The 13,441-nt window shown below is 40.3% G+C and overlaps 4 protein-coding genes across 4 annotated transcripts in view; 2 read left to right on the top strand and 2 right to left on the bottom strand.

The window, feature by feature from the left end:
* Positions 1-293: 293 nt before the first annotated feature.
* nr2c2ap (nuclear receptor 2C2-associated protein) lies at positions 294-4,354 on the top strand. Its single transcript, XM_088425104.1, has 5 exons — positions 294-441; positions 520-610; positions 715-820; positions 2,716-2,783; positions 3,001-4,354. Exons 1-5 carry the CDS (start codon positions 404-406, stop codon positions 3,127-3,129), a joined length of 432 nt encoding a protein of 143 aa, XP_088281230.1. The 5' UTR covers positions 294-403; the 3' UTR covers positions 3,130-4,354.
* A 395-nt stretch (positions 4,355-4,749) lies between these two features.
* Positions 4,750-10,439, bottom strand: rfxank (regulatory factor X-associated ankyrin-containing protein). Its single transcript, XM_088425102.1, has 10 exons — positions 10,341-10,439; positions 10,182-10,218; positions 10,030-10,104; positions 9,308-9,409; positions 9,162-9,227; positions 6,880-6,980; positions 6,684-6,809; positions 5,192-5,258; positions 5,029-5,109; positions 4,750-4,943 (listed from the first exon to the last, which is right to left on the bottom strand). The coding sequence occupies exons 3-10, from the start codon at positions 10,094-10,096 to the stop codon at positions 4,888-4,890; spliced, it is 666 nt and encodes a 221-aa protein (XP_088281228.1). The 5' UTR covers positions 10,097-10,104; positions 10,182-10,218; positions 10,341-10,439; the 3' UTR covers positions 4,750-4,887.
* The window catches only part of borcs8 (BLOC-1 related complex subunit 8), a 4,377-nt gene continuing 1,306 nt past the window's right edge, over positions 10,371-13,441 (top strand). Inside the window, 6 exon segments of the mRNA XM_088425105.1 lie at positions 10,371-10,586; positions 10,714-10,826; positions 11,246-11,347; positions 11,451-11,507; positions 11,653-11,690; positions 11,692-11,709. Coding sequence (XP_088281231.1) covers positions 10,550-10,586; positions 10,714-10,826; positions 11,246-11,347; positions 11,451-11,507; positions 11,653-11,690; positions 11,692-11,709 — 365 coding nt within the window. The 5' untranslated portion in view covers positions 10,371-10,549.
* tmem221 (transmembrane protein 221) overlaps positions 11,763-13,441 on the bottom strand; it is a 6,942-nt gene continuing 5,263 nt past the window's right edge. Inside the window, exon 3 of the mRNA XM_088425101.1 lies at positions 11,763-13,441. This exon is cut by the window's right edge and continues 92 nt beyond it. Coding sequence (XP_088281227.1) covers positions 12,989-13,441 — 453 coding nt within the window. The 3' untranslated portion in view covers positions 11,763-12,988.

Here is a 13,441-nt window from a genome sequence, read left to right as displayed (position 1 = left end):
GGGATTAAGATGGCCAATGAAGGAGCTTGATTCAGTTGGTGAACCGTGTCTCCAGTTTGCAGTACGCTTTAGCAATATAAAAAAAATCAAATGATTTAAAGCTTTTGACACATCTTAACCAGGGATGCAATTAACCATGGAGGGTACTGTTGTTTTATAAAGATGCTGAGTTTAATTCACAAGTATTTCAGTGAGGCTGCATTTTAAAACAAAATACGTGATGGGACAATAATCAGAGGTTCACTAAAACCTCAGAACCCTATTCGTCCAATGAGCCTGACTACCGGCGTTACGCGACACCCATCTAGCGGGAGCTAAATGTAACGGCAAGGAACAATGACTGTCGTAAAAATGAAATGTGCGACAAAAAAGTCGTCTCACGGTAACATTTTCCACAACCAACATGGCCGCTTCTTTGATATGCGGCGACACACAATACAGGTAAGAAAATAAAACCTCTGTATCAATTTGGAAATGTATGAGGATGGAAAAAAAACTTAAAATTGGGTTGATTTACAGGGTGAGTTCAGTCTTAAACAGAGATGTGAAGCAGTTTGGAAAGAAATTTATGTTTGACAGCAACGAGGAGACATGCTGGAACTCAGACCAGGCAAGTCGACCAGTGTCAATCCTTTTGCTCTTATGTTTATCGGTCACTGGAGAGCGACGCATTGATACATGTTTTTTTTTTTTGTTTTTTTTTATTTCCCCTAGGGTGACTGTCAGTGGCTGATTTTAGATTTCCCCCAGATGGTTACAGTGTCCGAGGTAAAAGTTCAGTTCCAGGGAGGCTTTTCGGCTAAAAGGTGCAGACTGGACGGTAAAAGAAATGAATATTCCGTTGTTTTCCAAACTCCATAGAACTTTTTAATTATTTTACTCATGGTATGTGTGCTCGGATTTTTACGGTTAATTTTACATATATATATATATATATATATATATATATATATATATATATATATATATATATATATTGTGTGGCGGACACTAGGACCATGTCTCTCACCCAGTAGGCATGTCTCTATGATCCTTTGATGCTTTGAACCTGTTGGCTTTGTCTTTGCTGTTTTGGACTTTGTTGTATCAGTTTTGTGATGGCATGCGAAGAGTAAAGATCTCCACTAGCACAGCAACGTGTGGTTTCTTCGCCTCGCCACATTGGTGACCCCAGACGTTAGAATGGGTGACCCCGGATGGGTCATCTTGCCATATTATTATCCCAGACGTTAGAAAGTTTCGTCAGGCTGTTGGAGATGTAGTCTCGCCACATGGGTGACCCCGGACGTCAGAATGTTTCAGCGAGGAATCACCGCAGACGTCCCACATCGTGATATTCCTCCACCAGCCTACTATACGTCAGGTAATGCAGCAAGCTGGTACCACGTCAGCCAGCCAACACCCCGACGAGGGTCCTCTCACCCGTCGCCCAGTCCCTTGGCGCACCAGGGATCGAGCCAGCCAGCAACAGGCTGGTACGGGCGCCGGTGAGAACGGCTGTGCAGTCCAACTTCGGAGTCCCTGGCCGTTGACCGGGATCTTCCAGCCGGGCGGCCTCATCTACTACCGATGTCCGTCCGGCCTCAGCAGTAGACCTCCAGCCATCATCATTCAGCCGCCCCTCCGATTCACCATGCCCGCAGGTATGGTCCGAGTATACATCGGAGCGGGTCAGTTGGTGTTGGTGCCGCAGCAGGTTCATGCCCAGGCACAGTCTGGGACGCAGCCGTGACCGGCCGTCCCTCGGAGGCCACTGTGCCTGCCAGCATGCGGGTCAGCACTGCCACTCCGGCTCCTGCGGAACTTCAGAACATCCCTTTGCCAACGCTACCTCATGGTTTTCACGCTGAGCGTCTCACCCTTACTCCCGTCGCACCTGGGGCCCTGGTGTCACATACACCGCCCAGGACCGGACTGAGTCTCAGGGTGCCAGACTGGTGAATACCCTGTGGGGTTTTCCGTTATGCCTTTCTGGGTGTTCGGGGGGGAGCTGTGTGGCGGACACTAGGACCATGTCTCTCACCCAGTAGGCATGTCTCTATGATCCTTTGATGCTTTGAACCTGTTGGCTTTGTCTTTGCTGTTTTGGACTTTGTTGTATCAGTTTTGTGATGGCATGCGAAGAGTAAAGATCTCCACTAGCACAGCAACGTGTGGTTTCTTCGCCTCGCCACAATATATATATTTTTTTTTTTTATCAACCTTTCGTTCAATGTCTGTGTTCCTGACCTCCTACTTCGTTTCTTGGTTTTCACATGTATTAATCTGCTTGATTTGGTAACAAAATGTTACCGGAAAACTGAAGTCTGCTTTGAAAACCTAGTTGGGAAATGGGAACGCTCACTGCTTAAAACCCCAGTTGGGAATGATCTCTGCTTTCCACTTAAACGTTTTCGTGTTCTTTTTTCCGTCCTTCAATTTGTTGAAGCTTACTTTTCAGCCATCTTTATTTCTTCTTGTCTTCCTTTCTGATCTCATTCTTTTCTCCATTCATCTGCGTTCTACTATGACTTTTAATTTTGCATCCTTAATTCCTTTGCTTAAAACTACCTTCTTTCCTTCCAACGTACCTGCTGAACTCCCTACACTATTATGTCAGTTTAGTTTAAGATTTAAAGGATAATGTAAAACAAAAGTTAATCATATAAGAAAAACGTGTGTACACTTTCAACATTTGGTCCAACATGAATTTCACTTTCCTGTTCTTCTCTACAGGTTGTTCAGTAGATAGAGATTTCACAGTGATCAGTCATTTTTACCCTGAGGACAACAACTCTCTTCAGATATCCTTCATTATAACATTGTGTCATTTTAGAAGCATTTAATTTTACATTTTGTTTACATATTGGGGGATTGTAACTTGTTACATCTTGTACTGTTTGCCAGCCAAACACACATGGTTATAATTAGCGTTCAATAATATTGTGACTGGTTGTGTTTGTCATTGCCTCTTTTGGCTTTAATGTCTTAAACCTAAAGATTATCTTGCCTTAATTGCACACCCACTGCTTTCCCATACAGGAGAGGGCCGCCGTGGACAGAGTAAAAATAACATTTGAGAACAGCGCTGACTTTTTCGGAAGAATTATTGTTTATACTTTGGACGTCCTTGGGGAGAAAACCACATGACCCAACGGGGCTCAAGACTAACTTCGACACTGGTAGCACTGGTGCAACCGACTTTTTCAGTTGGTGGCACCTTACGAGGTTTGGTCGCACACTTTTTCAAGGAAGTGAATAATAACCATATTTGCTGATGTATAGTCATCTCACTTTCCATGTCATTGTCTCGTATGACAAAGATTGACATTGAGATTTGCAAAATAGTTTACTGTGAGAAGAACTGTGCAACAAGGAGCAGTTGGTAAAAAAAGATCAATTATTTTATATGACTTTGAAAGAAGACATTAAAAAAAAAAAAGGCTTTGTTCAACGCAGCGGACAGTTTTTTTTTTTTTGTGAGATTAGGTCCTTCAGTGCAGTGTTTCCCAACCAGGGGAATATCAACACATTGCAAGGTATATGTAAAAAAAAAAAAAGTAAAAGCTCAGATAACTTATGAAAATAAAACAGCATTTGGTATAATTGTCAGAAAATATATATGTAACAATGAGGTTTTTTTTATTTTGATTCAATGATATACCAACAACTTTAATAGACAGAAACCTAGTAATTTGATTACCGTATTAACATTATTAACCCTTTACTAGGCACAGCAGCCACTTTCGTCCGATAGTCTAAACAGGCAAAATGTCCAAAAGTGTCCGTAACTGCTGTTTCTTAAACTCTTAACGTACCCCTAAATTTCTCTAAAATCCTGAAACTCTTGTCTGTTTAGGACTCAAAAATAGGAAAATGTGTGCCTAATAAAAAACGTTTTTGCCCATTTAGACTATCGCATCAGCCATAAGGAGCTGCAGTGCTGAGTAATTGAGTAGTAATTAAGTAAAATAGAAAAGTAGCTTCACCTCCATGATTCCTTCTATGTCACTTTTTAGATTGCATAGAAATGCCACATTGTGTCAATGTTTGCAGTTATTAACATTTAATGTGTTCATAAAACTTTGTTTTCTGGGTTTGAAAAGTCTTGACTGTATTTTAATGCACCACATTTGCAGCTAGCGGATGAATTGTGTCATATTATAAAATGACAGCATAATTGAATATCTGTTTCTTACTTCCTAGCATCCTTAATCAGCGGTTGAGTATGATTTTTTTTTTTTTTTAATGGCTGTCTGTTGATGTTGGTTGCTATGTGATGTGATGGCTGTAGAAACAGAGTGGTTAGGACGAGTCAAGCCAGCCACTACGCCACCACTGCTGTGAACAATAAAAGCATCCTAAGGCCATTGCATTGATGTTCATGTATTATTTGGTGTGTTAATTTTGAAGTTGGCCACTTGGCCTTCAAAGTATGGAGGCGAATGTCACTATATTGTTACATCTTCCTTGGCTTGTCTTTGATATTGGTGTGCATCACATCAACTAATATATGAATTATGTCTGGATCAGTTCCATACTCTGAGGATGAGAGAGGAAATATACAGAACATCAGAGATAGTTGCTGGCTGTTCTGATACTGCATAAATGGATGAATTAGAATGCTGCATTTAATTTATTCAAAGGGGGAATTCAAGTTGATTTTTTTTTTAACTATATAATAATTTTGAAATTTGGCAAAAATGCATTTTGTTTAGTCAAATGTTCCCATTACATATGAATTAATCATTATTCTGGCAGAGCCCAACATAAAATAAAAAAATGTTTTATTAAAACTTGTTTGCATTCAGTTTTGCTGGTCTACAGCCAAATTAAACAATCCTTCCACACAGGTAGCAATATTGCAATACTGCATACAAATTAACAATTGTTATCAACGTGACTGACTCATTGGCATGTTGGCTTGTAGAGACTCAGAATATGGTCCTCCAACACCTTCTGAACTACAACACAGAAAAAAGAAATTCCGAATTATAAGACAGAAATAGTAGCCTTAAAAGCTGTTTGGTTGAAAGGTATAAAAATTACTTTTTTTGTATCCTAGAGCAACTGCCAAGGCCATAGCACTGTAGCCAGAATCAGACTCCGTGGTCATGTCCGCACCTTTGGCTACAAAAGGACACAATGATCATTTGGTAGAGCAATCAGCCAGGAGATCTGTCGCATATGCATGAATTGTAAATGAATGTACCCAAAAGGGCCTCAACACATTTAACGTGGTTTCCTCGAACAGCATAGAGCAGTGGAGTCCCTCCATTCTGCAATCAAAACAAGTTTACAATCGGCAAGCAATGACATTATTTTCTCAGTGTTTAAAGGGACAATGTGTAATATTTCGAGCAGGGGTCACCGACGTGGTGCCCACGGACACCGGGTAGCCCCCAAAGATCACATGAGTAGCCCACAGGCCTGTTCTGCAAATAACTTACATGAGATAGAACATTGGTGATTTGCCATGAATTTTACAAACAATTATACATGTATTACATTCACATACATATTACACTTAATTTAAATATTTACTACAGCTGTTCCTTAATTATCGTGAAAAATCATTAACATGATCGGTCTCTTCGCATAAACAAGTAGCCCTTCGTATTACTCAGTACCAAAAAAGTAGCTCTCGCTTTCAAAAAACTTGGTGACCCTGATTTAGACGGTTATTCATTTTAATTTTATTTTTAAATTTAGATTTCAATAATGGTTCTCAAATGGGGGTTTCAAATAAAACAAACATGCAAAAATCATTTCAAAATAATTATTGAATTTTCAGGAAAATTTAAGTTCATAAAACAAATTTTAATGTTCAATAGGGTATTCAATTTCATGATTGCAAAAGGCCAGATTCTCCCGGATACTAGAAATGGTTCGACCCAACTTGTTACCTGTCAAGTTAATGATTTGGTTTTGTGAACACATCTCACAAAAAATGTATTAATGATCAAGTTTTTTGTTTTGTTTTTTTTACAACAGATTTATTTAATGATCCAAAACAGGCCAGTTTAGGTTGATTTTTTTTTTTTTTGTGGACCAATACGAATGAAGTTTGAAAGGGTCTACAGTTCAATAAATCAGACACTAAGTTTGCGGTTTTTTTTGTGTTTTTTATGCTTTGCATTGGTTAAGGGGTACTTGGCAGAAGACATATTTCTCAGGGGGTACATCACTGAAAAAAGGTTGAGAACAACTACCTGAGATGATATAGCTTACCAACATCAAAATGACACCTATCTCATGTGCTAATGCTATTTCAATGAACTGTGGTTACAGTACATCATCTTGCCCTACTCTTATAAAGGTTTTGGTGCGTTGGATTAGCCAATAAATAAAACAATGAGCTGATAAAGAATTGTGACTGCTTCCTTCTTTTCTCCATTTTCAACATAACAGGCTTCTTACTCAAACAACGTCTATAAAACTTCCAGACTTTCAATCCTAAAGTGACATTATGCCACACGGTTCCCACAGGGGAGGAGGCGGAGTTTAACCATTTTTTGACTGTTGAAGAGAGTAAACGGATTTGTTCTCAAGATGTAACACTTCATATTGGTTCATCATGCCAAAAATAACAATATGGTGGCACACCGTTAGTAATGATTTGTGAAAAATATTAAATTGACCATAGTTGAACATCAACGGTTTCTGCCCAGTAGTGATGATTTGAAGCTCCTACACGAGCATACCCAGTCATAGGCGTTGACGTCAACCCCACGTTTGAGCAGAGCCTCGATGATGTCCACGTAGCCTCCGCAACTGGCCAGCGTCAACGCACTTTCACGGTTCCTTGCAACTATTTTCGGGTCTGCTCCCTGGCACATGAATCACAGCAGCATCAGTGAGTGATTGTCCTGATAAGACTTCTTCCTCCTGCTCTCTAACCTTTTCCAAAAGCAAGTCCACCACTGTTTTCTCTCCAAACGCTGCCGCCCACATAAGAGGGGTGAAGCCCCGTTCGTCCTGTCTGCTCAGCAGTGTGATGTCTGCAAAACAGCCATATGCAGCAATCCCGGGATAGCAAACTCAAACTGAATCCAGGATATACAGTCAGCCCCCTGCTTACGAGCATCCTGATTTGCGAACATTCCGCCTTACGAGCGTGGATCAGGGAGAATTTTGTCCTCCGCTTACGAGCAAACCTCTCGTCTTGCGAGCATTCCGTCAAACCAGCCATTGAGTATGTAGAAATGTTCTCGCCTAACTGCGTCAATATATTCAGAAGTTGCGTCATCTACAATCCTTAATAGATACTTATGGCGGTAACGTGAACGCTATTGGTCTTACAATCTCACACTGACTGTCTCACTCACGGTGTCTAAATATATATTACCATTTAAGTGTAGTGTTTGTACAGCTAAAGGGAAAAACAGCTGACATGAAATTAAATGTGCCGATTGCAGGACAAAGAATTGTCATTGGTTTAAATGTGTGTTTTTTTTTTAATTAATTGTCAATACATTCCAACCGTTTAAAAAAAAGTGCGAATAATTATCAGTCAGTCAAGGAGACGCCAATATGCTATTGGTCGATTAAGGTCACCCGGTCTCACTCACGGAGATGCTATTGGCCGGCGTCACACGTCAATCACAGAAATGCCGATATGCTATTGGCCGAACGCCTTTATCTAGCTTGATGGGACAGGATGGAAGGAAGTAGACAAAATGAGTGAAAAACGGAATGTTTTGAAGACTTTGCAAACTTTATCTGTTAGACATAGCTTCTAAAATTACTAGCAGCGGTAAAGGAAGAAATAAGAGGATGATGTTTTAGTATCTCCGTGATTTGCACCATGACTGAAAGAGTTACTGTAACACTGTAAGACCAATAGCCTATTTGCGTTGCCGTATTGACTCAAGAGGTTAATCTCTGCACCCTGTTACGGCTGGTATTACAGAGCCATATAATGGTTGCTTGACGAAACTGCATGTCTTGTTAGTCGGCGACCTCCCGACATGCTTTGGGATAGCGCCATTCTTGCAATTCTGTGAATTGTAACCAACGGTGAACTGACGCTCGAACTAGCCATAAGTGTGGTGCCTAGTAAATACAACACACACAACTTCCCCTCCGCCTCCACCCAGCTCAATTCACGTCGGGAAAAACAGCTGACATGAAATTAAGTGTGCCGATTGCAGGACAAAAAATCGTCACAGATTTAAATGTGTTTTAATCAATAAGATGTCAATACATTCCAACCGTTTAAAAAAAAAGTGCAAATAATTATCAGTCAGTCAAGGAGACGCCAATATGCTATTGGTCGATTAAGGTCACCCGGTCTCACTCACGGAGATGCTATTGGCCGGTGTCACACGTCAATCACAGAAGTGCCGATATGCTATTGGCCGAACGCCTTTATCTAGCTTGATGGCACAGCTGGTTGGGATGGAAGGAAGTAGAGAAAACCCTGACTGAAAAAGTTACTTTGACACTGTAAGACCAATAGCATATCTGATTTACCGTATTGACTTCGAGCATTCATCTCTGCTCATCTCTGCTTATCTCAGCACAAGTCACGTCTTTCCAAAGGTAAAAGTCATTTATCCTTTGTATTTGTTATTTAATGCAACTGTACAGTAGATTATGTCACTTAATATTAATTTGTGTATACAGCGTGATGATTTTACCTAAGGCTTCTGCGCGCGTTGCACGCACTCACGAATTAACATGGGTTTGGATTGCCCGCTATACGAGCAATTCGAGATACGAGCGTAACCGCTGAACGGATTAAGTTCGTAACCCGGGGGCCCACTGTATATATATACACACACATATTGGGATGTGGATGTCTTCAAAATTAACATTCAAACTTGTTAAATGGAACTCAGCACACCTGCTACCATTTACAGTAGTTCTGATTAATGCCAAATAAATTTGGCATTGCTCAAATTGCTCAAACTTACTGGTATAAGGCCACAGTTCCAATAGAATAAAAATGGCCTTAAAGCATCAAGTATTTTATAAGTAAGGATAATCACAAAATCTCACAACACCATGTGGAAGAATCTATATAGGCATTTGAATAAGTATGTATACTTCTGTTATATTCACTGTAGCTATGAACTTTTTTTCCTCATGATGCTGCACAAGATATTTTACTCCAAATTATAGTCCACTGATCCCGATTTACATATTTGTATTGTTGGTCTATCACACACATGCCTCACCTTTACTTAGTTGCACTGCCACTTGTAAAACCTCCCCCTGGGCAGCCAGCTGATGTATGGACAGAGCTTATGAGCAAAAAGATAAGTGAATCCTTTAATACAGTTCACATCAGAAAAAAATACATATTTAAACCATTTAAACTCACAGTCTAACTTTGCCGGGCGTGCAGTAACTTCATTGCAACGTTGCCTGTTGGTGAGCGTGTCCGAATGGTTGAAGAGACCCTCTTCGTCCGTACTGGTAATCTCTGGAGATGCAAGGTTGTTCATGTAAAACACGCATGAAGCTTTAAAAAAAAATAAATGTGAATGCTACGATTGGGCATGGTCATGTGACTAAAATGATGTTCACTTTGTGGGACTTAAACAATCAAGAACATGTTTTTAAGGTGATGGGAGCGTTGCTCGCGTTGAATGTTCTGAAATCCATCTTGCATGACAAGTGATGCTGCTTTGTGAACTCTATCTTGGCGGCCAGCACCCACATGGTTTGCAAATCGGCCTCAGTTCTGAGGTTTGGGTTTCAATCTTGACTAACTGAAAGTCATTCAATTGAGGAAGGTGGAACCAGCAACATTACACAACTGATTTCCCAACTACAACCACAATAATGTGCATATTGATGAAGACCTCTGAAGTGTAAGTGTGTCTCTGATCTTTTTGTCATGTACTTCTCTCTGGCCTTTTACTTTGATATGTTTGTATGTGTGTTTGGGTCTTGTGGATGAGGGGGTTAGTAATGTGAAGCACGTTTTAACCGTGCCCTATATTAATCCAAAGTAGGTGATTATTGTACAGATCACTAAACACTAAAGAGTTTGTTTCATAAAGTCCACACATAGGGAGGACCGTGCATTGTTCCTCTCACCTCTGTTGTCAAACGATTTTGCACTTGATGTGTGGTTATTTTGGTCCTCCTCTCCTCCAGCATCCATTACCTCCGCTGTAAATATCAAAGTGAAGTTTGGAGCGCATTAAAGCGTTTAAAGTAAAAATTCAGTCACGACGTCGCAAACTCACCACATCAAGCTCTCGCTGCCTAATTTACGCCAACTTTCTAGAGGCAAAAGTGAAAGTAGGTTATTTCACCTGTCGCGATAGTCGGGCAAAGAGTGGCAAAATACATTCAATGTTATCTAAATGAACACTAAAGATCAAAAATACTATAAATTCAACCACTTTGAATTGAATAAATTCCGTGTTCGCGAGGTTTAATGCGTTGAGTAGACAGAACCATTGTCCTCTTGTTTAAATTTCCTATCCGGAGGCTTTTGGCGTTACACACTAACATTCAAAACAGGGAAGTAGTTGCATATCCGAGGGCAATCAGAGAGCAAAAAGTCGCGTAATTTTTCCTTTATTTTTAAATGTAATTGTTCTCTTTCATCATGGAAGACCAAGAGATGCAACTCAAAGTCAGACGAGGTAAATGTCAATTGACGACTTAATTTCAGTTTGTTTGTTTTTTTTTAAGTCATGTTAGCGAGAAAGCTAACTTGACTTTTTCGGTGTGGTTTCACTTTTAATCTGTATTTTTCATATTAATCTACAGTGTCTGACAAATTCACTGAAAGCATGTATGTCCTGGCGAACGAGCCGTCGGTGGCTTTGTACAGACTGCAGGAGCACGTTCGGAGGTCCCTGCCAGAGCTTGTACATCATAAGGTATACTTAATGACAATTATAGCTAAACAAGCGAGCGAAATTCCATATAGGCCCGCACCATCCACAAATGGAGAGAACGGCTTGGATATAATATATATATATATATATATATATATATATATATATATATATATATATATATATATATATATATATATATATTAAACAGAAAACTAAAAAAAAATATGGATAAGGTCAGCGAGAAATCAACATAGTATCATGGTTAAAACTCTCATGCTACAGGCCCTACAACTATTTGTTTTCATTTTAACTTAGATAATTGCAGTATATTTACTCCAGGAAATGTTTATTGTCTTAAATAAATAATGCATCTGGTGACATTTTAGGGCCAGGCATAATGCAGTGTAATTACACTGCACTTTGAACCATATTTTGTCTTACCATCATTTCTTCCACAGACAGACATGCAGAGCTGGGAGGAGCAGAGTCAAGGAGCCATCTACTCTGTCGAATATGCATGCAGGTTTGTCATAATGACTAGGAGACATTTCTTCATCTTAGTGGCTGGCTATCATGGCTCTTAAACCTTCTACTGATCTTTGATTTCTGCAGTGCTGTAAGAAGCATGGCCAACAGCAGCATGTATTTCAAAAGCATTGACAGCCTCCTGCGACAAGCCATCAGCATGAAGGAACAGATCAGCAGCTCTCAAGGACGCAGGTAAGAAAGAACCAGTAATGTATGGATAACCATTTTTTCAAACGTCACCCTTTTTTTTTTTTTGATCGCAATTTCCTGGGTTCATTGTTTGTTCCTCCCCCCATCCACTTGCTTTAAGTTTGCACGATGCCATCCCTTCTCCCAGTCCCCTTGTTGCTGCTTCATGTGCCTCATCCACCTCATGACAAGCGTTATGTCCAAGGTCAGTAGTTCCTCTTATTGGCATACAAGAACAAGAAGCATATTTGTTCAAGGATTGTAATAATAAAAATATGGATAATTTAATTCACATTGGTCATAAATCATAGGTGGCACAGTGTATACAAATATTTGGCAAATGTAGCCATATAGAATGAAGCTGAGATTTCCAAAATGCACATTGCAATGGCTCCTTCTGGGATTCAAAATTCCTAAAACATGTTTTGCTGTAAAATAAATTTTACATCAACAATAATGAACACAGAACACAAATGTATTTCAAAAATCTTGATCCAAGGAAAGATTCCCCCCCAAATTTACTTTGACAATCTGTGACCCAATGACACACATTTGGATTTCCTACACGGCACAGGTCCAGAAAAGAACACTAAGTCTAACTGTGATCCTTTCCAGTCACATCTCCTTTGTAAACTAATACAGTGCAGCTCTGGCTAGCAAACGTCATGGGTATCCAGATGCTTTTCACAGTATCACATTTTACTTGTTTGACATGGAATCTATTACCTGCAAAGAAAACAAACATACAATATTGCTGGACCGGTGATTGGCATGTCTGACGATGAGTCAGCACATTACCTTACATTTCTAAGACTCTGGGTTCATATGTAACTCCCAATTTGGAGTATGGCCCAAAGTCAGCTGGGATGAACCCCGGCTCTTCTCCGACACTTGAGGAAAAGTGTATAAAAAGAGGGATTTATGTTTTGCATTTTGTTCCCTTAATATGCCACAAATGAACTGCATCATGGTCTTAAAACCAAGGCCCATACATGACCATGATTTCTGGTGTAGTTACACTTTACTCATTATAGCAGTTTCCCAGCCTTTGAGTCAAGACTCATACATTAAAAAATGCCACAGACAACCACAAACAAAAGAAGTCACAAGAGCTGAAATAATTATGATCTCATCTCCGTGTGCTAGCAAATATACATGCTCCGTTTAGAACCTGGGCCTACTGAGTTGAAAACTAAGTTATACATTTGTTGTATGGATGGTAGGGGGATACACCGGTTAACTGTCATGTATTGGAAGAGCGTTTATTTGTTCTATATAGACAGATGAACACAATTATACTAGTTGTAATAAATGAATAAATTTCAGACAAAGTGAAACTGTGTAATTTCCTTTGGCACACTCGTTAATTTCACATCAAATACTCGATTGGCAATAACTGCAATATGGTAAAACACAATTAATATAGATTAGGTTATTACAGTTGGATTGACTTATCAAACATCCACGCTTTCCTATTTAAAGCCTCACACAAGGGTGGAGTCTTTTGCCGAAATCCCCGACTTGCGCGCCAGGACGCTCCTCATCTCGTTGTTGACGCCGTTCCAGGGTTTCGCCTTTAGTAAAACCGAATCTGAAGACAGGCTCCTCTGTGAGCGAGGACAACTGCCGCCTCCGCTATAGCCGTCCACGTTGCTCGAGTGGCCCTGCGACTCTTCTTCAATCGGGGAGTACTCCTCCTGCAGGTAGTGCTGCTGCTGATGTCTAGGGCTGCTTGTAGGCGTGAGTGACATGTGATGCTGGAGGTGCGACGCTCTACGGGGCACTCGCAGTTTGTCCACGCCAATTTTTAGCTCGCAGGGCCAAGACACCGGACTATTGTTGCTGCTTCTGTGCTCGTTGCGAAAAAGCGTTTCCAGATGGTCCTCCCGCCGGCGTTTAGCTACTTGGGAAACCTTGACGAGAGAGTGGATCACCAC

The sequence above is a fragment of the Hippichthys cyanospilos genome, chromosome 10, assembly GCF_059441005.1.
Source record: "Hippichthys cyanospilos isolate Australia breed blue-spotted pipefish chromosome 10, RoL_Hcya_1.0, whole genome shotgun sequence".
In the NCBI taxonomy this organism is placed as follows: domain Eukaryota; kingdom Metazoa; phylum Chordata; class Actinopteri; order Syngnathiformes; family Syngnathidae; genus Hippichthys; species Hippichthys cyanospilos.
The sequence above is the reverse complement of the archived record's forward strand: the minus strand, read 5'-3'. Positions and strand labels throughout refer to the sequence as shown.